Source organism: Aquila chrysaetos, chromosome 3 (assembly GCF_900496995.4).
Source record: "Aquila chrysaetos chrysaetos chromosome 3, bAquChr1.4, whole genome shotgun sequence".
NCBI classification, from domain to species: Eukaryota; Metazoa; Chordata; class Aves; order Accipitriformes; family Accipitridae; genus Aquila; species Aquila chrysaetos.
The window spans coordinates 74,559,167-74,582,659 of NC_044006.1; the positions used below are offsets into that span (position 1 = coordinate 74,559,167).

At 37.8% G+C, this 23,493-nt stretch overlaps 1 protein-coding gene across 3 annotated transcripts in view; it reads left to right on the forward strand.

Moving 5' to 3' along the window:
- The window catches only part of MINDY4 (MINDY lysine 48 deubiquitinase 4), an 87,174-nt gene that overhangs the window by 48,691 nt on the left and 14,990 nt on the right, over positions 1 to 23,493 (forward strand). For all 3 annotated transcript variants that reach the window (XM_030010015.2, XM_030010017.2, XM_030010016.2), the window contains 2 exons: positions 8,283 to 8,346; positions 10,280 to 10,441. In XM_030010015.2, coding sequence (XP_029865875.1) covers positions 8,283 to 8,346; positions 10,280 to 10,441 — 226 coding nt within the window. The remainder of the gene's footprint in view (positions 1 to 8,282; positions 8,347 to 10,279; positions 10,442 to 23,493) is intronic.

Sequence of the window (23,493 nt, forward strand, 5' to 3'; positions counted from 1 at the left end):
CAATAAAAAGATATCAGGAAAAGATGTGAAGTTTCTGCATAGAGTGGATGTGGGTGATATTAGGAATAAAGTAAAGAATGCTCCAGATCTAAATTAATATTCTGCCTTACATTTCAGTAAGGAGAACACCATGGTGCAAAGTCAGGATAGATAACTGGAATCCATGCATAGAAATTGAATTAATTTTGTGGAAGGTAGAACTGAACCTGAAAAAGTGATGGCCACAGAACATGAAGGAAAAATTAAACCAAGTATCTTTTTGCCTATATCTCATTCCTAAACTTATGCAATACTTTCTGATCTCTTTCTTGCTTTGTCAAACTTTATGAATGGACTTGATCCTAAAATCTTACATGCTTTGTCATACTATACCTCTTGCCATTAAAACATACAGTAACATTGCATCTTTGGTGCAGTAAGTCTGGAGAATCGGATGCTCTCCATCTCCAAATACTGAAATAACTAATATCTAAAATCACAGATACAATGACAATGATGCTTTATACCTTTTCACAATAGAGGTCACCGTAACTGTGCAATAGCAAACAATGCTTACATTTAAGAAAGATAGAAAAGCAGACTAAGCAACTTAGCCTTTATCTCAGCAGGTTGAAATTGTGTAGGCAAATTTCTGAAAAGAGAGTCAGTAACTACAGAGATAATGGAAAATGGCAGGGAATGCAGTCTGATTTTATAGAAGATAAGTTATACAAAACTGAACTAATATTCTACTTTGATAAAAGAGCTGCTTTTTTGAAGTGGGAAATGAAATAGTTGAATTCTATCTGAACTTCAGTAGAGCATGCAATTATAGTACCAAATGGAGAATTGTTAGTTAAACTGGAAAAAAAAATAGAATAAATTTAGTTAATGGAGAGGTAATAAGAGGGTTTTGTATTTGATATCATGCCAAATGAGAAGTCATTTGCTAATGTGAAAATAAGGGATCTTAAGAATTGTAAAGGTGATAAAGGAAAGGGACTCAGAAAAGGATTACCAGCGTGGGGAAGGTTACTGATAGAGTTCCTCAATGATCAGTCTGGGATTAAACTTAGTTTTTATTCCCTACAGTAATGTTGGAAAAAGGGAGTGGTGTGCTAATGAAATGTACTGATGACTCAAAAGTTGAAAGGCACTGTCAATACAGAGAACAAATTGTGTTGTACACAAAGAGTTGGCTCAGCTTCATGATGAGGATAATAAAAAAAGAATTTATTTTAACTACAGAAACTACAAGGTCATGCAAACAGAGACTACTCACTACTGTACTGTGGGGGTTCATAAGTTGTGAACGGCAGGATGAGGAGTTGAGAAGAGTAGTGGACTACATGGTGACTTTGAGCCAGCATTATAAAACAGCACTGGATCTGCTCTTAGGGTGTATCAGCATAAATAGTTTTAGGAGGTGAAGAAATATTAATAGATTGTGCAAGGCACTGATGTATCCTCATTGAAATCCCATGTCAAATTGAAATCCCATACAAAAAATGTATCCTCATTGAAATCCCATGTCCCATTAAAAATGGGAGAAGTGTAGGGAAAGGGAAGACCAGGGGAATGAGAAATCTGCCTTATAAAAGGAGAACAAACATTTTTATCTTTTCTAGCCTAAAAAACAGATTTTGAGAGGGGACGTAACTATTTTCTAAAAAAATGGGAGGGCAGCAGTTGTAAGTAAACAAGAAGGACTGAGAAGAATTGTTGAATTTAAAGAACAATAATAGTACAAAATAAAAGTGTATCAGTAAACTTAGCCTGTGACTCAATAAACCTAGTCAAAGTGCAACTAGATTTCAGGTTCCTAAGCTACCACTGAGAAAAGTATGGAAAGCCAAGAAAACAGCTGAGAAATGTTGTTTTCTGTGAAAGAGAGTAACTGGGATGGCTGGATTTTACCTGCCAGATGCAGAGAACATCATCTTCCTTTTTTCTCCCTCTCTGCAATGCTGCTCTATCCCAGTATGTGATACGGCTGTAGTCCACACTGTGGCTAATATGAACACAGAGTATTGTTCTGAGAAGTATCTGAGATATGTGGATTAAATTGCCCCTCAGTTCCATAAGACTGTCCATATAGCATCAAAGGAAAGGTCCTATTAGCCTGTCTTTGATAGTGGAAAGCTGTGGCTGCTGAGGGAAACTGCATAAGAAATGGGGTGAATATAGAGCAATTATTCTGCTGGTATATTCTTCATGTTTCCGATAGTCAGTAATTCAGAGACTTCCTAAACTGGAAGTTGTATCCGGACCACTGAGTTTATTAGCCCTTGATGAACCTATCCTCCATGAATTTTTCTAAAACCTTTTTGAACCCTTTAATTCTTTTGGCCTTCGCAACATCCTGTGGCAATGAGTTCCCCAATGTAGTTAGGTGCTTTCTGAAAGAGTTTTTCCTTTTGTTTGCTTGAACTGGTTGCCCAACAAGTCTACAGAGTGTTGCCTAGGCCATGTTATGAAACGTAGTGAGTAAATGTTCCTTAATATTCTCTTTACTATTGAGGAGTTTTTGAACTTCTGTTGCAGTCCATCGGTTGTGTCCTTTTGTAGTGAAAAGGTCCTAGGATCTATGAAGTCTCTTCTTACAGGAAAGCTGCTCCATATCTTGACAGTAGTTTCTTCTGACCATCTGAATTTCCTTTGATTCTACTATATCTAAATGCTTAAATTCTGTTACTGTTGAGCTAAAATTTATAACAAAGTGACTGTTTGAAACCAAGTGTTCATGCATTGTTTTTAATTCGCTTGTCCAATTGAGGAGTCTTTTTTAAAGGCTGGCTACAGGGTGTTGTCATTTCTATAGCAACCTTATTTCTCATTGTGTGATCTAAGAAAAATATAGTCAGCCTGTCTGCAGTGCTGGCATATTTGTGAGTATGATTTATCTGCCCAGTCCCTGCTATAGAGCAGTTAGATGGCCATGCCTGAGTCATGGCAGGCTCCCTTTACTTTATGGTCATCAGATGGAGAAGATGCATTTTCCAGTAGAGTATCTTCCTCTACTCTGCAAATGATCTAAGCAAGGTCACATAAACTACCTTCAGGACGTACCAGTTTCTTTCCATGTACAAAAATGTAAAGAAGCCCAGACTGATTAGCTGATCTTTATGTGTCCATCTTTAGATAGAAAAAATTAGTGATATGAAGCCCATCCCTAAGTGTTAGATTAGCTTTGTCATCTTCCCAATCTTGTTTTTTCCCTTTCCTTCAGGAAATCAATGCATTTCAGAAAAGAACTCTTTTGATTTTAGGGGCATAAAGTATATTTATTAAAAAGACTCCAAAGATGTGAAAGAACAAGTGTGATTCTACTACAAAATAGAGCAGTAACAAAAACACTCTCATATTTTTGCCAAATTTCAGCCAGTGTACTGTCATACTGTGTACTATTCAGCTGTTTGCTAAATGTAAGATCAACATGGTTAAGCAGATCTGGGTTTAGTATCTTTGCTTAATGTGTGGCGCTCAGGAAGACATATTGCATTCAGTAAGAAGAAAGATAATTTATTTTAAAAAATGAAATAGGAGATTGAATGTGCCAATAGATTAATCACTTTTCACATCAGATCTATCTCTCTGAAATATAAATACTTCCTACAGTATGTTAGCACCCTGTACCAGCAGAGCTGATAAATTAAATGTGCATGATTACCTCAGTACACGTACATTTTAAGAACTTTGTGAAATTAGCAGGTATATTAAAAAAGTGATAAATAAAGAATCAAGCCACTTCCTTGCTTTCACTGGTTTGAATCCCAAACAGCAATCTTTTTTTTTTTTTTTTTTCTTTTCAGAGGGGCTCTTCCCTTCTTTTTTGAACATTCATTTGAAAGCTTTGCAGTGTGCCAGTATAAAAAAAAAATATTATGGAACATTTACACAATAAGCCAGTCACCCATCCTGTCATTTTCCACATCCCCATTGTAATTATTTGAAATCCTTATGCTTGAAGACGAGTTTTTCTCCCTCCCAACCCAAATTCTATTTTCGGAGTAGACTTGTAATTGTGTGTTTGTTAATATAGCTGTCTGTTGCCATGAACAAAGTGAGGTCACCAATTTTCTATTACAGCTTTGCCACAGAGTTAAGGACTGTAAAACAGCTAGCACTTACTTGAATGCACTATTTTTTGTTTTATAGTGTTTTATTTTGTTCTGCTATCAATCCAAACAATATCTAGGGTAAATAACCGACATGAACTTTTGTATTTAATATTCAATGCTCAGATGTTCTCCATTTAAGGCTTGGCAAGAATTTTCCTGGAAGTAAATTGAGAATTAATGTGTATGAAGCATTTTTAAAATATCTTAATTATCTAACTCAGTGTTATTTGCTAAGAAAAAGTTAATCTGTTTACAGATTATGTTATATTGTAGCATCCAGTGCTTAAAATATTTATATTTTGGATTTGTATTTATGCACTTTTAAAACTTTAGTTGAGTTCATACAGATCACTGTAAATTATTTTATCAATGCATCATCAGTACTAAGGTTTATACTGCCATTATGGTTTCTTCTAAGTCTGGTAGTTTTTGTTCATCTGTCTTAAACTCTTAGAATATTTTTTTATAATTTGTATATCCCATAATGGATGAACGAATTGAAAACATGACACAGATTCCTGATAAGAACTGTCATGGCTACCTTGAAGTCACCAAGTTATGTCAGTACGGCTGTGACAATTCAGAGCAGTCAAAGGTTTGACTCAGAACATCTATACAGCTTCAGTACTTTACATCCTTAATAAACACATTCTTTATAACTTGAAACTAACAGTTTCAACAAGGCTGGTTAACACAGAATCACCAACAGGAGCATGGAGAGAAAATGAGATTTATAATATGTAATGATATTTTTTGAAAGGCTATTTCAGGCATTCCTGCCCTAAAACCAGCAGCATTAACAAACATGAAAAAATATGTATAATTCACACCAGATGCATTTTGCTGATTTCTGTCATGATGAGATTTCTCCAGTTGCTATAAAGTAGATATTTGCTCTGAAGCCACTTTACACATCTTTTGGTTTTGCCACATAATGATGTTCATTTTATGCAATAATAATGTGAGAAAAAAATGTTTGGTTGCTTGCTGAATGAAAAGACAGTTAAGCCCCAGTATATAGGTACCTCACCCTGATCACCCTATTATGGGGGGGGGGCCAAAAAGATTTACATAGAAATATTTTTAAAAAGAACAGTACAAAATTAATTAACTATGTGGAGATGAGTTTTGCCGTGTTATTTAGGTTCTGTGAGCATATAAAAATACATCCATATTTTGTCAAGATATCAGAAAAGCAGGCCTAAGCAATTCCAGCACTGCTGAAAGGAGAATTCAGCAATTCAGGGGTCCCAGGGCAAAACCTGAAACACAGCAAAAGTTGAAACTATGCCTTTACGCACATGACGAAGTATGTTAATCTGACTCTATTTGCTGCTGTCTCTCTCTCGTCTCAAGAGGCTGCTTCTGCCTTAGAAGAAGCCACAGCTTCCCTCATTCCATAGGGTATTCACACTCTCTCCTCCCTGGTTTCAGTACAGATGTAAGCCACATACACTTTACACACAGTACAACTGAAAATAAAAATCAAGCTGGGAGATCTTACAGAATGATCTGAAATTTAGCAGAAATCATTGTCAACTTTCTGATTATCTGTCAACTCAGGAAACGATTCCTGCTGAAGGTTGCACTTAAGCATATTTGAACTCATGCTTAATTTAAAATATTTGTCCAGGAGATTTTAAAAATCAGTATCTTGGTCTCTGCATAGTTTTTTTCACAGACTTTACAGTATTACCAGGTGAGGCAAACACCGCCATTGTGCACCAGCAGTCAACATACTCCTAGCTCACTCTCCAGTTAAGTATTTAAGTACTACAATGACACTGGAAAATACTGATAATATTGCATGAGGAAAAAAATATTTACCATTAACACTGTTCTCTTTGTCTTAGTTCTCTTAGTGTCTTTTTACTGACCTGTGATTCTGTCAAAGCAGCATGCAGAGCACTGAGTTGTAAATTAAGAAGAAGGAATTCGGTAGAGTCAAGCCTTTAACTCATTGTCTGATGGTGACCGGGATTCTTAAAAGTCTCCTGGCTTAAAATTAATGGGGTTTTCTGTTTTAAAGTGATTTAAAAATTATAAATGGAAAATTCCATGAAAGGACAAAGTAGTATTAGTAGTAATGATTTATTCATTACGTCTGTTTTGACATCTGATAGCCAAGACACCAGAATGAACAAATGCTTCAGATTTGCTTGTCATCAGTGAATATCTTCACAGCCTGGCAGGAAACAAAACACATTGTTACCATTATCTGATACTTTTACAATGTGTGAAGTGTACTTGCACTTAAAAGCTGACACCTTTTATTATAACACAATAAATACACCTGCACAGAAGCTGGTAAGTCTTTGGCAGGTATGAATAAGAATCTTAAAACCATTTGGAATAGGTGTAAATCTCATAGCTATATGCCTGATGTTTGTTTCCTCATTAGCAGAGATGATTTGAAAGGCAGATGTTCTTCTTGAAAATCTGAGATACACCTCTAAACTCCCATATTGTTTGTACCTACAGATGAAATTAGAACTTCCTCCTATTGTCTTTGTCGTATGTCCCATCGTCCCTAACTGACGCATATTGTATAGTCTACTCATTTCAAACAAGGCTATGGCGTTTTCAAGATGAAACTGTTTCTAAAACTAAAAAATGGCCAAAATCCAAAGATTATTATCACCTCATCCATTCCTTGCAATGTTGCATGAGAGAATTTTCCATATCACAGGCACACTTTCCGTGGTCTTTTCTTTGATTTCACACTAGCAAGAGATGTTATTATGGCACTTTGTTATGATTGAGACTAACTTGTAAATTATCTTTAAAATAAATTTTTAAAAAAGAGAATTGTGATTCAATGGCTGTGACTTGATTTGAATGATTTTAAGTATCATTAGGGCTGGAAATCTTATAAATTATATATTACATTCTGATTTTGGCATTCAAAAAAATCCCATGAGAAAACAATTATTTACAGTTTGGGTTGAAGACAGGGAACGTCCCAGCTTTTTACTTAAGAAATCATTTTTTTAACAGAGCACGTATAGCAACATTGCAGGGAAATTTCTAGCTAGCCCTACTCCAACCACATCTATTCAACTCTTACTTTATCACAAACAAAATCTTTTCTTTTTTTTAAAATAATTGTGCTAATTGCCAGAAAACATGAGTAATTGGGTGCACTGAAGATTTTACAAGTCAAATGAGAGTGAGAAGGCCAGGTGTATGTAGAATAACTAAGTTTTAATTGATGATCATTCAGGCTTTCTCTTTACCTTTGTAACAATACCAAAATAAGTATGTAACCAAAACAATTGAGATGGGCATATTTTATACTGAAGGGAAATAGCTTTTTTGTGAACCATAGAATTAATCTGTGGAGTTTATTGCCATAGATGTCCCAGAATATAGTACACTGTTTTTTCTCAAAACTAGATTAAACATTTATTTATGTATAAAATAATGTTTGCAATTACATTTTATCTGCAGGATAAAAATGATCACGGTTACAATCTTATTTATTAGGTCATCATCCAGTCACTAATTCAGTAATTTCAGGAGTATGGGAGAGGGAATTTGGTTTGGGGAGATATTATGCCATAATTATCCATAGTGCAATTTCATGGACTTTTGTCTTTGATATCATAAAATAGAAGAAGGGTCATCTTCAGTTTGTGGGTATATTCCAAGTACTGATGATAGGCATAACAAATACATGCATTTGTGAGAACATCTTATCTGAGTACTGGAATAGGTTGCCCAGGTAGATTGTGGAGTCTACCTCATTAGAGATATTAAAAAACTTATCTAGACATGGTCCTGGGCAACTGGCTCTAGGTGGCCCTGCTTGAGTGGTGGGGTTGGACAAGCTGACCTCCAGAAGTCCCTTCCAACCTCAGCCAGTCTGTGATTCTCTAATTCTGTAAGACAAGTGGTCCACTAGTTCTAATTTCTAAAGTTCTAACTAGTGGTGACAATGGCTTCTTTTCTCCTATACAACTATTTTCTTTAGTCTAGCTCTAACAAACTTTTGCTTGCCATAGGTTTAGTTGATATATGCACTTTTTTTTTTTTTCCATGCAAGAATGACCTTGAAAGAATTTAAAAATGTAGAGCTATATTTATGGTTGGGAAACAGTTTGGGTTTTTTTCCCCAAGATTTAGACATTAAGTCTAGTGAAAAAAAGCAATTGTATTTAAATATCGTCCACTCCTTTTCAGGGTGCGCAATGATTTTGATGTACTTACAAACCGATTGATTGGCAGCCATGGCTATTGTACTCAGGTAAGTTAAGTGTGCAGTCTTGGGGATGTGATATGCCTCTGCATGCAGAGCTGTGAACTGAGTTCTGTGAAGAGATGGCATTTCTTATTTTAAGTTCCTTATGGTTTTCCTTTTTCCCCATAATGTCAAGCACCTTCATCCTTTATTCTTTTTTCCTTGTGTTTTGGCATATTGTTGTCTTTGCTTTCAGAGCCTCTGCTTTTTGGCCTATTTTTCTGCTCTGCGTGTGTCTGTACCTATGTGTGCATGTGCTCATACTCCTCTCATCTGCCTCTTTTGAACTCCTTAGTTGATTTTGGTGCTGAGATACTGCTGAGATTGCAAGCTGAGTTTTCTCCATGCCATTTCAGAAAGGTGGATGAGGTTGCATGTGCAATTGTACAGCTCCTCTGTAAACAATCACTGCCCAGCTAACTGAGCTGATGCTGACTTAAGCTAACTGGTGCTTCAAACTGGAGACACTGATTTATTAAATACATGTCTAAAAGACATGTGGTGTTTGAAAATAAGCAGTCTGAATTGCTGTCTGACACTTAAGACCACAACTGTATATAGTCTGAATTCCAGCTCATGTCCTGTACCAAATGTCTCCCACTGGCTGGCTCTAGTCCTGCAGAGGCATCCGCTCAGTTGGAAACGCTTTGCCTTGGACATGTAGGTGGAATGTAGATCCCAGAATTCTGGAACATGGATTCCCCCAAAGCTGGGACATAGGCAGTTGTGTGGTCTGAATATGGTCCACAGCCATTAAATGTACTGCCATTTTGGCTGCAAAAGGCAAGCTTCATGTTATTCTCTGGTACTGTTGCTAGAAGACTTTTATACTGTGGTTACATGGTGATTCCTCAGGAAGGTGGTGGAACATCACTGGTGGATTAGAACTCCTAAAAACATCAGTAAGAACCTATAAACTTTGGAGAGTCCTTCAGGAGAAACATGGGGCTATAAATGTGTGCAGTATTTTTAAAATCATACGTCAAGTCCAAACTGGCAATACCACTGTTATTCATGTCTTCGGGCATGGTAATTTGGAATATTTTTTCTGGAAGCTTTCTTTTTGTTATTTCCCCTCATGTTTCTTGACATATGTTATTTATTAATAGTTAGCTGGTTCATTGCTGTAGCACAGTCTGCTGCTAGATATTGTTATGTGCTGTTACATTCTAGCTGGCCCTTGTGAGATCTTATGCTAAACAAAATGTCTGGTGTCTCTGTTCCTTGTACTTTACACACACTCACATACGCACATGCACACACACACACACACAACCTCTCACTTGTATTTAGCCCCTGACACACCCGTACTTCTAGTTCAATTGGAGACAAAATAATCAACAATCTGCTATACAAAGTATGAGTATATTAGTGATATGGACCAGATGTGAAGCCATATGGGTGAATGTCTTACTGAATGAGACTTAAGTTCATCCAGAAATAATCAGTGAGGAAATAAAAAATCTTTTAACAGATCTTGTCCAACATACGAAATAAATCACTAAGCACATGCAGAAATATCAGATAGTACTGTACAGGCTTTTAATTTATATCATTCATGCTGTAGCTTTCATTGTAGAGAAAAAGGGACACCAAAATGTTTTAATTCAAAAAAACCCCAACACTAATATGAGAAGGTTGAGAGTTGGATGTCAGAATAAATGGATTAACATCAGTTTGGAAGGATGAACATTGAAAACTCCATTAATATTTCCTCATTTTACTTTGGGAGTAGACTTTCCTCAAAATATCTGGAAAAATTTTTATAAGCAATCCTAATCCTAACCCTAACCCTAAACTTAAAGCCACCACATAAATTAGGGGTCTGGCACATGTGTCACTTTATCAGTCCTGAATCAATCTTGTACTGATGTCTGATAGAGACAAGATGTTTAACTACTGTTTTTTTGGTTTTTTTTTTTAAACATGTCACAAACAGGAATTGGTGAACTTGCTTTTGACTGGCAAAGCTGTGTCCAATGTTTTCAACAATGTGATAGAGCTGGACTCTGGAAATGGCAATATCACAATATTGAAAGGTATCACAAGCCACAGTGATATTGGTTTGCTGTCTCTCTTCGAGCACTATGATGTTTGTCAGGTATGCTTTCCATTCTTCTGATTTTAATTAAAAAGGAAACAATGAAATTTAAAATTGGCTTGGAGTGAGTATAGCAGCTAAGAAATCATGGGCTTGACTCAGTTGCTCACTCAGAGGCATCTAGCACTCTTTTAGATGCCCCAAGGCAAAGCATGGTCTCTCTTCTGGATGCAGGTTCTGTGTCACGACTGCCACCCCTTGGTGAATGACTTGGGTAGTCCACAGCATCTCAAATCTTACATGCCTGTGTCGTTTCTAACTGATCTCCTGAAATGGGAGTCAACTTACGGACTAACACACTTCTATTTAAGTGGCTGCTGTATAGATCTGTATACGTGAACTAGGACCTGCTCAGTGAAGTCTGTGGAGTTGAAAGCTGATGAGCTGACTAAACATAATTGGGTACTCTAGGCTGAGCTGAACAAGTTCCTCTGTATTCACTAACTCTCCACTGATTATAGTGTAGTTGAGACGCCCAGCTCACATGTGGACACCTATATCTTAGTCATGTATATATAAGCAACTGAATCTGGAGCTGAATCTCACACTAAGTATTCAGTTTTCCATGAGTTCCCATGTGATGGGAAGCCAGGTTGATTGAATCCTCTACTCCATGCTGTATGGTGGTCATATTGTATTAGCAGTAAAAAAAACCATAAACAATTAAAATAGCTGTCAATATAATGGGAATGTTCCCTTTAACATGTCTTTGAAATTAGTATTTAAATTGTAGTCATCATGAAAATTAAAAGATAGATTAAAAATTTCAAAGATGTGACAGCCATTAATTTACCTCTGCAAAAACTTTTATAAGGATTTCACTGGTTCTCCATCAACAGACATTGTTGTCAAGATGGACATCTTTAGGAAAGACATGTTCTATCTTAAACAGACAATCTTGTGTTTGATGCAAAGATATTATCTGAAATTCTCTTACTTGTGTTAGATGCTAGATTAGATAATTGTAACAGTCCCATCTGAATTTTCCTCTATAAAAATTTGAATTCATTAGCAAAGAATTTGTTTGTACTTATCTAATATGAATGTGTGACTGAAAACAAAGCTTAATTCTAACTGTTTCCCATATGGCTAAAGTCAGTTACATTTTCCTACTACTGACAAATTATAATTTTTACTATTTTTGATTAACACAATCCTTTACATTATTCACAAGATTATAATAAGGCTTAAATTCAGTGCAGACAGCATATCAGTGTATCCAAATCAGATTAGTTCAGAACAAACTGGACTAAAAATAAATTAGCTTCTGTGTCTAGTTCAAGCTCCTTGTCCTTTTCTATAAACAATGTAACATTTAAAACCTCAAAAAATTGTTATGCATCACTGTAGCATTTTTTCCATTCTCTAGTGAGTAAAATGACTTCTAAGTAGCAAAATGGTAAGTGAGGTCAGTGCAGGTAAGAGCTATTTCTTTCCCATCTGCCCTCTAAAAATAAAATAAAAAGTTACCCAGAGAATCAGACACCGTCTTCCACTTATTCTGCAAATTACATGGTGGAGGGAGTCCGTTTCTTCTACTACTGTGCTCTTGCATGGGAGCTGGACTCATGAGCAGTGATCTGTTTTCCAAGCCAGTGACTCTTAATCAGTTACAGAAACTCCAGTAGATGTAGTTTCCTTTTTTTTCAGCGTACACTAGTTAGGCATCTGATGCAAATTGTCTTGCTTTTTATTAAGAACATCTGCGACTGCTCTGCATTTCAGTTCATATGTCTCAGTGCATGCTGCAATGTCTGCCTTCGGACTAGGACAGAAGTCAGATTCTGGTGGACTTTGGCTTCAAGTCTGGGGAGTCTTCACTGTGGCTTCAGCATGAGGGGCCAGATTCTGCTTTCTGTTACAAAGATATACGTTTAGAACAATTTAGAACAAAGAAATGTCACTGATAGTTTGCAGTAGTGGAACTGAGAATAGCATTTGCCTGTCATTCAAAGTGACTCTTTTCTTCCTCTCAGTGTTTCGGTAAGTGGATTCAACATCCAATTACATTGTGGCTATGAGGATGGTAACTGAAACCAGTAATGGAAAAGGACTGTCATTTTTGGTTGGGTTTTTTTTTGTTTCCAGGAGTAAGAAAATCCTGAGCATGATATATGATGAATCATAGACATTAGAGTTGGGAAACTCCCTTTAGGTCATATCCAGTCAATCTCTCAGGGGATAAATCAGGATATTTTTATGTCCTGTTATATAGTAGACGTTATTCTAAAAATCTGTATCCATGAAGTTCCTGCCTTTTTGTTCAGATGACCATTTATTAGTTGATCGTAGTGCATATAACTGTGATATTACCTTTTTCCTCACACGTCTCTGCTTTAAAATATGAGGAAGTGCAAATACAAATTTGTAGGTACCTGCGAATGTGAATATTTTAATATCTACTACACAGCTTGTGCTTTGGATATTCTAATATTAAACCTGACTGTTCATTTACTTAGTTTCCTCTGATTATCATTCTTAATTCTAATCCAACCTGACCCCTAAACAATTCATCCTCATCCGCTAGACATTTGCAAGCTGATGTAACAGTTCCTCCCTTTTTCATCAGTGCATCCTGTCCAAAGCTTATTTTTATTGCCCTACTCTAGACTTCTTCCAAATTACCAATGCGTTTAGGAAAAGATATGCAAGATTCCAGGCTAGATGCAGTAAATCCACGCAGAGAAAGATTTCTATACCATTTTATCTCCCTTGTCTAATATGTGGAGTATTTGTATATAATCCACAATTTCCTTGGCATGGCTTCTAAGTTGAAAATATCATGAGGGCATGAGAACTGAATTAATCCTTCTGTCAGACTTCAACAGTAGCAAATCAAAACAAAATGATCAGTCCTTTTTTCTCCAGTGATTGCCTGAAGAATCCCTCTGTTACTGATCCATTAATCTCTTTCACTGGATCATGCCGAATGTGTTATCTTTACTGATTAGAAAAATGTGTGTTTCATGTAATTTGTCTGGAATTGTTAATGTCTAATCATCACTCTTAGTCCTAATATATCACCATACTCGGTATATTTTTTGTAATGTAATTACTTGCTGAAAATTGTTTCACAATGACAGATGGATTCATTCAATCTATTTCATATGCAAACATTTAGTTTCATAGTGAGATTCCGTATTTTAATGCAAAAAGGCTAAAAGTCCAATTCTGTCACTTTTCAGTAGGCAAGTTACACATCTTTGGATTTCTTTTCTTTGTGCTAAGCCCATGTTTAAGCTATATTAATTCCATCTGATCTTACACATTTAACTAAGAAACCTAAATTCAGATTTTAGGTTTCCTGGGATTTCTTTAGAGCTCTTAAAGCAATAGAAACATTTCCAAAATCTGGTCAGTCCATATAAAATTGATGCAGGTTTTCCTCTGTTTGCTGGACTGCAGCATGCAGCAGTTTAGCAGTAGTCTCAGGGAAGCTGAGTTGTTTCTGCAGCTGGGACAAGACCTCAGAGAAAGGGGTGAGGCACAGAAGTGGGTAGGGCCAATTATAGAAGTCATGAGTGAGAAAGTCCCTGCATTTGGGTCAGAGCCTTTGCCCTAAATGCCACATTAAAATTGCAGGTGAAAGGACTTTGAATGATGAAATGCTGTTTTCAAAACTTATTGTGACATTAAAAGTAGAAACAGATGGAAACAGATGCTCTTCTTATTTATACCAGATCATTTAAGAGACTAAAAGCGACAAAAGGGAAAGATAATCTGCATTCTCATCTGAAAAATGTAAAAGATACTACTACTGTCATTAATATTGGTAATAATAACAATATTAATATCTAGCATTTATGCATCATTTCCTATGAATAGATCTGTGCTTTGCAAAAGAGGCAAGTATCATTACCATTTTATGGGGAGGGAACAGACGAACAAAAGTCAAAGTGCTTATCCCAATAAGTAATCCAGTAAGCTGGTGGCTGAACTGGGAAGAGAGTACAGGTCTTCTGAATCTCTCACTCTAAAGTTAGTATGATACCAACTGATGAATTTGGCCATCCTTCTGAAATGCTTTTTGAAACCACTTTAGGTATGTGCTGTTGTACACGAAATAATGAAGGTATTCAAGGTTACTTGTCTCTTTTGAACCTTGCCTCTGATTCTTCTTTGTCTTCACTGATTCTCTGCTGCTTTTAACCTGTCCTGCTATTGTAGTTAAACCTCCTATCATCTGACCTCCCAAACTCACCCTACTCTGATTCTTGACAATGTCCAAGTCTCTGCCTGAGCTGTCAGCATTTCAAGAGACTGATGCTTTTTAGTTTTTGCATTTCTGAAAATGAACGGAGAATGTGGCATTGACAAAAAAGTTATGCTCATTTTTCCTATTTCTTTTCAAAAAGAGAGAGAAACGTAAATAAACAGAATTTATTCATTAAAATTCCACAGATGGGAATTATTATCTTTGGTCCTTTTGATGAAACCAGCACACTCTGTGCTATAACAAGACCTACTTGAATTATTAAATTCAGCACACATGCTCTGTCTTCTGGCACCTCACCTGTTTATTTGCCCTGTGGAACGTCCTTCTTATAACCTTCTTCGCTGGGAAATATGTCTGCTAAACAGGCGCCTTTCTCAGTCTGATGGACTGGATTCAAGCCAGGTCATTGGTGGGGTTGCGGAGGGGGAGGTTTAGAAAGATGTTTTTAACCATCTTGTTTAAGAAACCAACAACAAAAATATGCATGTGCAAAATGGAAACTGATGGTTGGTTTTAATTTTCCACTTATTTTTCAGTAATGGGTATGCGGTAAATATTGTGCCGCCTAGATGCATTCAGCAAGGGACCCTGCTATTTATGTAAGACATTTGTGAGCACCACTGTGGGCAAAAACATGTGATACATACAAGTTTGACTGAAATAAGGGTGACAAAGCATCGGCCAGTTAAAAAGTCTTTTCTTCATTCTTTGTTTTTACATCTCCCTTTCTAGCCTGGAACAGAAATTTTCTTTAATGAAGTCCTATTGTCCTATTTATCCATGGACAGTTATTTTCCCAGTGGCCAGTCACTGTTGCTGGGATATTGGCATTGATTGCTTGTCAACATCCTTCCAAATAAAATAGAATCACAGAGTTTTTATTTAAGAAAATGAGAGTAACAAACCCCACATTTTTAAGACAGATCTGCATGCTTTGCAAACAGACAAAAAAGAAAATGATAAGTCAAATATTTTCCACATGTGTCTCTAGATTATAAATACCTGCATTTGGATCTGGATTTATCCTATCTAACGTTAGGGCCTTTATAGGCTGAAAATTCTTCAGGTAAGAGTCGAGCCAACTCCCTTTATAGCTGATGAACAGAGGGGGTCTAAATTTATGACAATACCCATCTCTTCCTTGTTTGATTTTGCAGACAGCCAAAGCCTAGGGGCTAGCCTAAGTTAGAGGGCCTACAAATAGATGCTGAAGAGTTAAGTGGACTGAATCTTGACCTATCTTTGTCATTACAGTGAAGTAACTTACTGAAATGGATTATAAACTCCTTCATGTGTATTGAGGGAATGGCAAAGTGCTGAAGTCTGAGTGAGGGTCTGAAGCTCCCACAACATTTCTTCACTTGATGGGACGTACCAGAAAAACAGCAGAATGGGACAAACATAAAGGAAAGATCCTGAGGCTACCTGGCATCTATTTGCCTTGCCACAACTGCTATCCTCTTTTATGTTGTGGCCACAAAAGAGAACTTTAGTCAAAAGCCAGTGCTTTCCAGAAGTCTTTTCTTTGGTTTGGTAGTCCTGGGATTGAACACACATCTCTTTCTATTCTTCTTCATTAATGTTGCCCTTTTACCCACCCAGTTCATTATCAGAAAGATTTCCTTTTCTAAAACAAAAAGGATTCAAAGCTACAGAGAAATCATCTAGGGCTCCCACATGGCAGTAGTGTTTTCTACTACAATTTATAAATATCTGGCTAAAAACTCTTCAATTTCTGCCTAACCTGGCATAGACAATAAATTATGCATACTCTGAATGTCAGATCTTGTGAACATTAATTTTATTTTTCTTAATCTGATTGAAATCAAGTACGTATCAATGGCAATAACTTTACCCTCACAGTGTCCCTTAACTACATGCAGATATAATAGTAATGTGGCTGGCCTGGTGTTTTAATAGTGCTGGTGCAATAGGTGAACTGAGTCAGTGGTATTCTTGATCACCCAAGGGCTGTTGCAAGGGTATCCATTTTTATACCATTGACACTTAACACTGTTGGAACATTAATATTAATTCAGTAACGGTCATTGCAATTGCTGGGAAAAAATGACAGAACAAACAATAGGCTATGGCCTGTAACTGTGAAAGCTTTGTGTAATTATCCTTTTGTCTATCAGTCCTATTGGATTCAGTACAACTAGCAATTTCTCAGTTTGACAGAACCCAGACCTTTGTGGAATTACATGTGTCTCAGTACTGCACTGTATGATTACTTTGGAAAATAAGCATCTATAAGAGTTGTATTCAGGCAAACAAACATAAAGCAAGAAATGACTGAATATAATTTTAATTGAAAAAAAAAAAAGTCCAACAAGCAAGGAAGTGAAATTATATTAAGTTATAACAAAACTCCCGGAGAAAAATGCCTTCACATTAGCCATATCCAGTGAGCCCCCTTGGTTTTGATATCATCTTCTCTTCTTTGAATCATGGCCACTGCATAGGAGTGATAACCTGATGTTTGTTTTTGTTCAAGGTAAATTGTGTAACGGAGTCCAAGAAACACAGAACCTCGGTTATATTTCTTGTTTATTTCTTTTGGTATAAGTGTGGAAAAAGATAGCCTTGTTCAATGAGCAAATAAAATCTGAATGGTGAAGTACCATACACTCATTCTGGCAGATACATTGGAATAATTCTCCAGTAATAAATATTTGTCTGTAGATTTAATTTCACTATTGTGTGAGTACACAGTAAAGTCAGATGTGGAAAAAGACCACCCGTAGTGTTGAAAATGAGCCCTTTGAAGGTGCTTGCTTTTGAAAAGTTGACATTTTCCAAAGATGAGAATTGTGTCCCTGAAATTTATGAGCATTCTTAAGAGATTTGTAAAGGAGAAGATTAGGGTTAGTGAAGTCTCCATAGGAATTGAAAACATGCAGCATGAAAGGACACCTAATTCATCCTTTCCCCCTTATATTTTTTTTTGCCTGAAGATTAATGAGCACGTTTGAAAACAAATATTTGAATAGTAATGCATTATTACTATTTAATGCATTATGATACTGCAAGCAGAAAAAAAAAAAAAAGGATTCTTTTTATGTTCTGCAAAGTAGAAATACAGCCCTTAACACAAATAATAATAATTAATAAAGTAGATTCAAGTCACATATCCGTGATTTGCCTTTGGAATTCAGAGCCAGCGTTACACTCACAGGGCAGCATACAACAGCTGGAAAAAAGGGCCCCATTCTCTGGCAGGCACTTGTTGGATGACACACACTCTGAGTTTAAAGGGTTTCCTGAGAAGTCAGAACACTGGGTGTTCATGCTTGTTCTTCCCCGTCCTGCTTCAAGCTCCTGTTACTTTCCAGGAGCAGTACCACCAACCAGCCTGGCCAGTCAATTGAAGAAGCACTCACCGCTCAGCAGGTGGACCAGTTAGATTAGACCACTCAACAGTTGATGCTTGAAGAAGCAGGCAAAGGAATCCTCACAATGAGGATTGTCCTTACTTTGTCAGTAGCATGGTTCCATATTATATTTTGTAGAAGAAATCTAGACATGTTTTGGGGAATGCTATAGGAGAGGGGAGTTCCTTATAGGAAGTCTAGACAAAGTGACGTGTTTGGGGAGAGGAAGAAATTTTAGTCTTATGGATAAAAACTTGTATTGACCTTAAAGCTGGAGTGTAGGAATAACCTGAGGTATGTGGAGAGCCAGAAGCCCCTGGAAGGTGATGATAGTGGGACAGAGTGGCCAGTGGTTTTGGGGAGAAGCAAACCTCCAGTGACCAGCCAACCACCCGAACACAACTTGATGTTGAAGGCAGCAGCTAATCCTCAACTTGTATAATTGATGTAAGTGAAATGAGGACTTCTCCCTTTTTATGGGAGATGAGGATTTGACCTGCAATGTTTTTATACTCTCCTTATTGTCTTAAAGTTCATGCCCTTGCCTTCTTCTGCAAGCATGGCAATTGAAAACTTTACATATTTGGAAAATGTTCCTACAGACCTTACTCATCTGAACAATTTGTCCTGACTTCAGTAGGACTGTTCATGTGAGTAAGAACTGGAGTGGATGTGTGCTTTGAAACAGTTCTGTATCTCTCTAATCTTGTTTTGTCAAATGTTGTTTGATGAAGCTTGGAAGTTGCTTTAGCAGACATATGTAGGAAGAACACATTTTTAGAAGACTGGCTGTTCCTTTTTGGCTTTGATTTATCTGCATATTAAAATATGCATGTTTGTGACACTGAATCTTTTCATCCATATCCCTCTAATTTGCCATCTTCTGTTGCATCTGCGTATTTCCCTTCTTGATAACTCCTGTTATGAGTGTTTTTGTAAGCTTGTAAAAAAATTTCTTTACTTTTAAGCCAAGGATTTACATAAAAAGCAAAACTGTTGTATAAAAGGCTGTTTTAAATAGATACCAGCAAAGTAATGAGTCAGAGAACAGTTACTTAATTAGTTAATGACTTCTTATCTAACATCAGAAGAAATTTTCATTGGGGAATATAATTGATTTTGTAGTCATATAACACTTCAGATACAAATTCTAAATCTCAGCAATACCCCCCCCCCAACTCCTTATCACTTAGGATGCTGTTTAGATTTTTAGTTACATATATCTTGGCATATATCTTGGCTTCTGCCTTTTAGCAGTATATGAGATGACATTTGCACCTGTGTGCCCAAGGTAAAGAACTGAGGGCTGCACTGTAGAAGCTGTATCCATTAATCTGTATCTAGAAAACATGCATGAGAATTTTTCCATTAAAAGTCTTCCAGTTTCCACTAGCACCTACAGCATATGCTGAAGCATGATTTAAATCCCATAGTGGTAAAGGTAAAGGTAGTAATAGGCAGAGATTATTTCTGTAGATTATATCACTTACCATATTACTATGCAAACCTCTTCTAAACTACCTGAGCCTCTGAACTAGCAAAGTTTCTTTGATCCATGTGTCTGTATTACGGAGACAGAAACTGATCTTGTATTTCTATGCACATATATTTGCACACTTGGCTGCCGTTCCTTGTTTTGCAGATTGGTAGCGTACCAGGAGTGCAACATCTGTTTAGCAAAGGATACATAAAACTGGGGATAAAATAAAAATGGTTATACACAGCGTCCTGCACAGTGGTGATTCTGTCTACTCTAAGAATAATAAACAGAGCTGTGGTTAGAAACATTCCACTGAAAGCAAAAAAGTTTTATTTTGGTTTTTAGTTGCCCTGAGTGATTTATCAAAGATACAAAACTCAACAATTCAGTGATGGAAAAAACAGTATTATTTTGAACTTAGAATACAGCTTTCAATGACAGGAATATAGCTAAAAATAAATACCTGTTGTAGCTGAATACCAACATTTTAGTTGGAAGAGATAAGGTTTCTTTGTTACATTAAGCAATCTAATCACTATTTTTACTCTATTACTTACTACTGAAGGAGCTAATATCATTAACTGATACTGCAGCTTTAAAGCAGAAGCATGCAATAGGAGGATGGTATCTGTCTCAGAACACATTAGTGTGAGGTGAAGAAAATACAAGATATTCACTGACCTCAGGGGATGCAGGAAACTTCCATAACTCATTTTATGTCACCATATATTAAGATTCAAAACCATAAATACACTACCCCAGGTATTAAAGCCTTAAAACAGAAGTTCCATGAGAAATAATATATATATGTGAGGCTACTACACATAAGACTAGTCTCAGTCCTTTGCTGGACTGGACTTGAACCTTAAAGACTATGGGGTGAAGCAGCAGAAAAAAATTGATTAAACCGATAAATGAATACATATATAAATAAAAGAAATTACTCACAAATCCAAAGAAATGCTGTAGTAGCCCACATTTTAATAGCTGGTAGATTTAAAAATAATACTTCAAATCAGTAGAATAGAATAGAATAGACTATTTCAGCTGGAAGGGACCTACAACAATCATCTAGTCCAACTGCCTGACCAATTCAGGGCTGACCAAGTTAAAGCATGTTATTAAGGGCACTGTCCAAATGCCTCTTGAACACTGACAGGCTTGGGGCATCAACCACCTCTCTAGGAAGCCTGTTCCAGTGTCTGACCACCCTCTTGGTAAAGAAATGCTTCCTAATGTCCAGTGTAAACCTCCATTGACGCAGCTTTGAACCATTCCCATGCATCCTATTGCTGGATCCCAGGGAGCAGAGCTCAGCACCTCCCTCTCCACTTCCCCTCCTCAAGAAGCCATAGAGAGCGATGAGGTCACCTCTCAGCCTTCTTTTCTCCAAACTAGACAAACCTGAAGTCCTCAGCTGCTTCTCATAGGACATGCCTTCCAACCCTGTCACCAGCTTGGTTGCCCCCCTCTGGAGACATTCAAGGACCTTCACATCCTTCTTAAACTGAGGGGCCCAGGAGTGCACACAGTACTCCAGGTGAGGCTGCACCAATGCTGAATACAGCAGGTTAATCACCTCTTTTGACCGGCTGGTTATACTGTGTTTGATGCACCCTAGGATGCAGTTTGTCCTCTTGGCTGCCAGGTCACACTGCTGACTCCTATTGGGCCTGCTGTCAACCAGCTCCCCCAGATCCCTTTCTGCAGGGCTGTTCTCCAGCCACTCCTCTCCCAGTTTATACTTTCGCCTGGCATTACTCCATCCTAGGTGCAGAATCCAGCATTTCGACTTGTTAAATTTCATCCCACTGATCATAGCCCAATGCTCCAATCTATCTAGATCCCTCTCCAAGGCCTCCTGTCCCTCAAGAGAGTCAACAGCACCTCCCAGTTTGGTATCATCAGCAAACTTGCTAATGGTGCATTCAACTCCTTCATGCAGATCATTGATAAATGTAGTGAACAGAACTGACCTTAGAATTGAACCCTGAGGAACTTTGCTGGTGACTGGTTGCCAGCCAGATGGAGGCCCATTCACTACAAGCCTTTGAGCTCTGCCCTTCCGCCAGTTCTTCACCCAGCACACTGTGAGCCCACTCATCCCACAGTTGGACAACTTGTCCAGAAGGATGCTGTAAGGGACAGTATCAAAAGCCTTACTAAAATCCAGAAAAACTACATCCACCGCCTTCCCTTCATCCACTAAGTGGGTGACCTTATCATAGAAGGATATCAAATTAGTTAAACAGCACTTTCCTTTTGTGAACCCATGTTGACTGTGCTTGATGATTCCATTATTCTTTAAATGCCTTTCAATAGCACCCAGTATAATTTTCTCTATAATTTTTCCAGGAACTGAGGTTAGACTAACAGGTCTGTAGATCCCCAGGTCTTCCCTCACACCCTTTTTGTAGATTGGGATAACATTGGCTAGCTTCCAGTCAGCAGGGACCTCTCCAGACTCCCAAGACCTTTGGTAGATGAGAGAGAGGGGTCCTGCCATAACATCCACTAGCTCCTTCAGAACTCTGGGATGAATCCCATCAGGCCCTATGGACTTGTGAACATTGAGCTGATTCCGCTGGTCCCTTACAATTTCAGTGTCCACAGATGGAAAGTCACTGTTCCCACACCCGTGGTCCTCTGTCTCAGGGAACTGGGCAGCCCAAGGTCTACCAGTATTATTAAAGACTGAGGCAAAAAATGCATTGAATGCCTCCGCTTTTTCTTCATCCCTATTAGTCAGATGACCATCTTCAACAAGTATTTGTTCAATGTTTTCTTTAGACCTCCGCTTGCTATTAACATACTTATAAAAGCCCTTCTTGTTATCTGAAACAACTCTGGCCAGTTTCAACTCTAATTGAGCTTTGGCCTTTCATGTTTTCTCCCTGCATAAATGAACCAGCTCTGTACTATTCCTGTGAAACCTGAACTTCCTTCCAGATATCATACAGTTTCTTCTTCCTCTTAAGCTCCACGAGGAGTTCCCTGTTCAGCCAGGCTGGTCTTCTGCCCCAGTTGCTTGATTTGTGACACAGTGGAATTGCCTGCTCCTGTGCTTCTCAAAGGTAGTTCTTAAAGACTGACCAGCACTCGTGGACTCTTAAGCCCTCAAAAGCAGATTCCCAAGGTACTCTGCTAAAAAGCTCCCTGAATAGCTTCAAGTTTCCTCTCCTGAAGTCAAGGGTAGCAACTCTGCTGTCCTTTTTTCTCATTACACTGAAAATGTTAAACTCAACCATTTCATGATCACTGTGGCCAAGACAGACACCTACTATCAAATCCCCCACGAGTCCTTCCCTATTCACAAATAGCAAGTCTAGGAAGGCATCTTTCCTACTTGGCTCACTGAGTACCTGTGACAAGAAGTTGTCTCTTACAAGCTTCAAGAATTTCCAAGACCTGCTTGTCACAGCAGTATGATATTTCCAGTTGATGTCTGGGAAGTTGAAACCTCCTGTAAGGACAAGGTCTACCATTCCAGAAATTTATCCTAACTGCCTACAGAATAACTCATCGGTGCTTACATCCTGGCTGGGCGATTAGTAGTAGATACCCACTACAATCAATATCTCCTTTGTTTTCCATCCCCCTAATCCTTACTCAGAGGCTCTCCACCACATCATCACTAACTGTAAGGGCTGTGCAATCAAGCCTCTCCCTTGTGTATAGTGCGACACCTCTACCTCGCCTGCCCTGCCTATCCCTCCTGAACAGCCTGTAGCCCTCTATCCCAGCACTCCAACTGTGGCACTCATCCCACCAAGTCTCACTAATACCAATGATATCGTAGTTCTGGGAGCTGACCAATGCTTCCAGTTCATCCTGTTCGTTTCTCATACTGCGTGCATTGGTGTACAAGTATTTCAGATACACTCCTGAGCCCTCCATGCTCCCAGGAGCAGTGTGAATGTTCCCACGAGGATTGCCGCCCTGAGTTGATGCCATGCCAGCTCTTGGCTTACGTACTGCAATC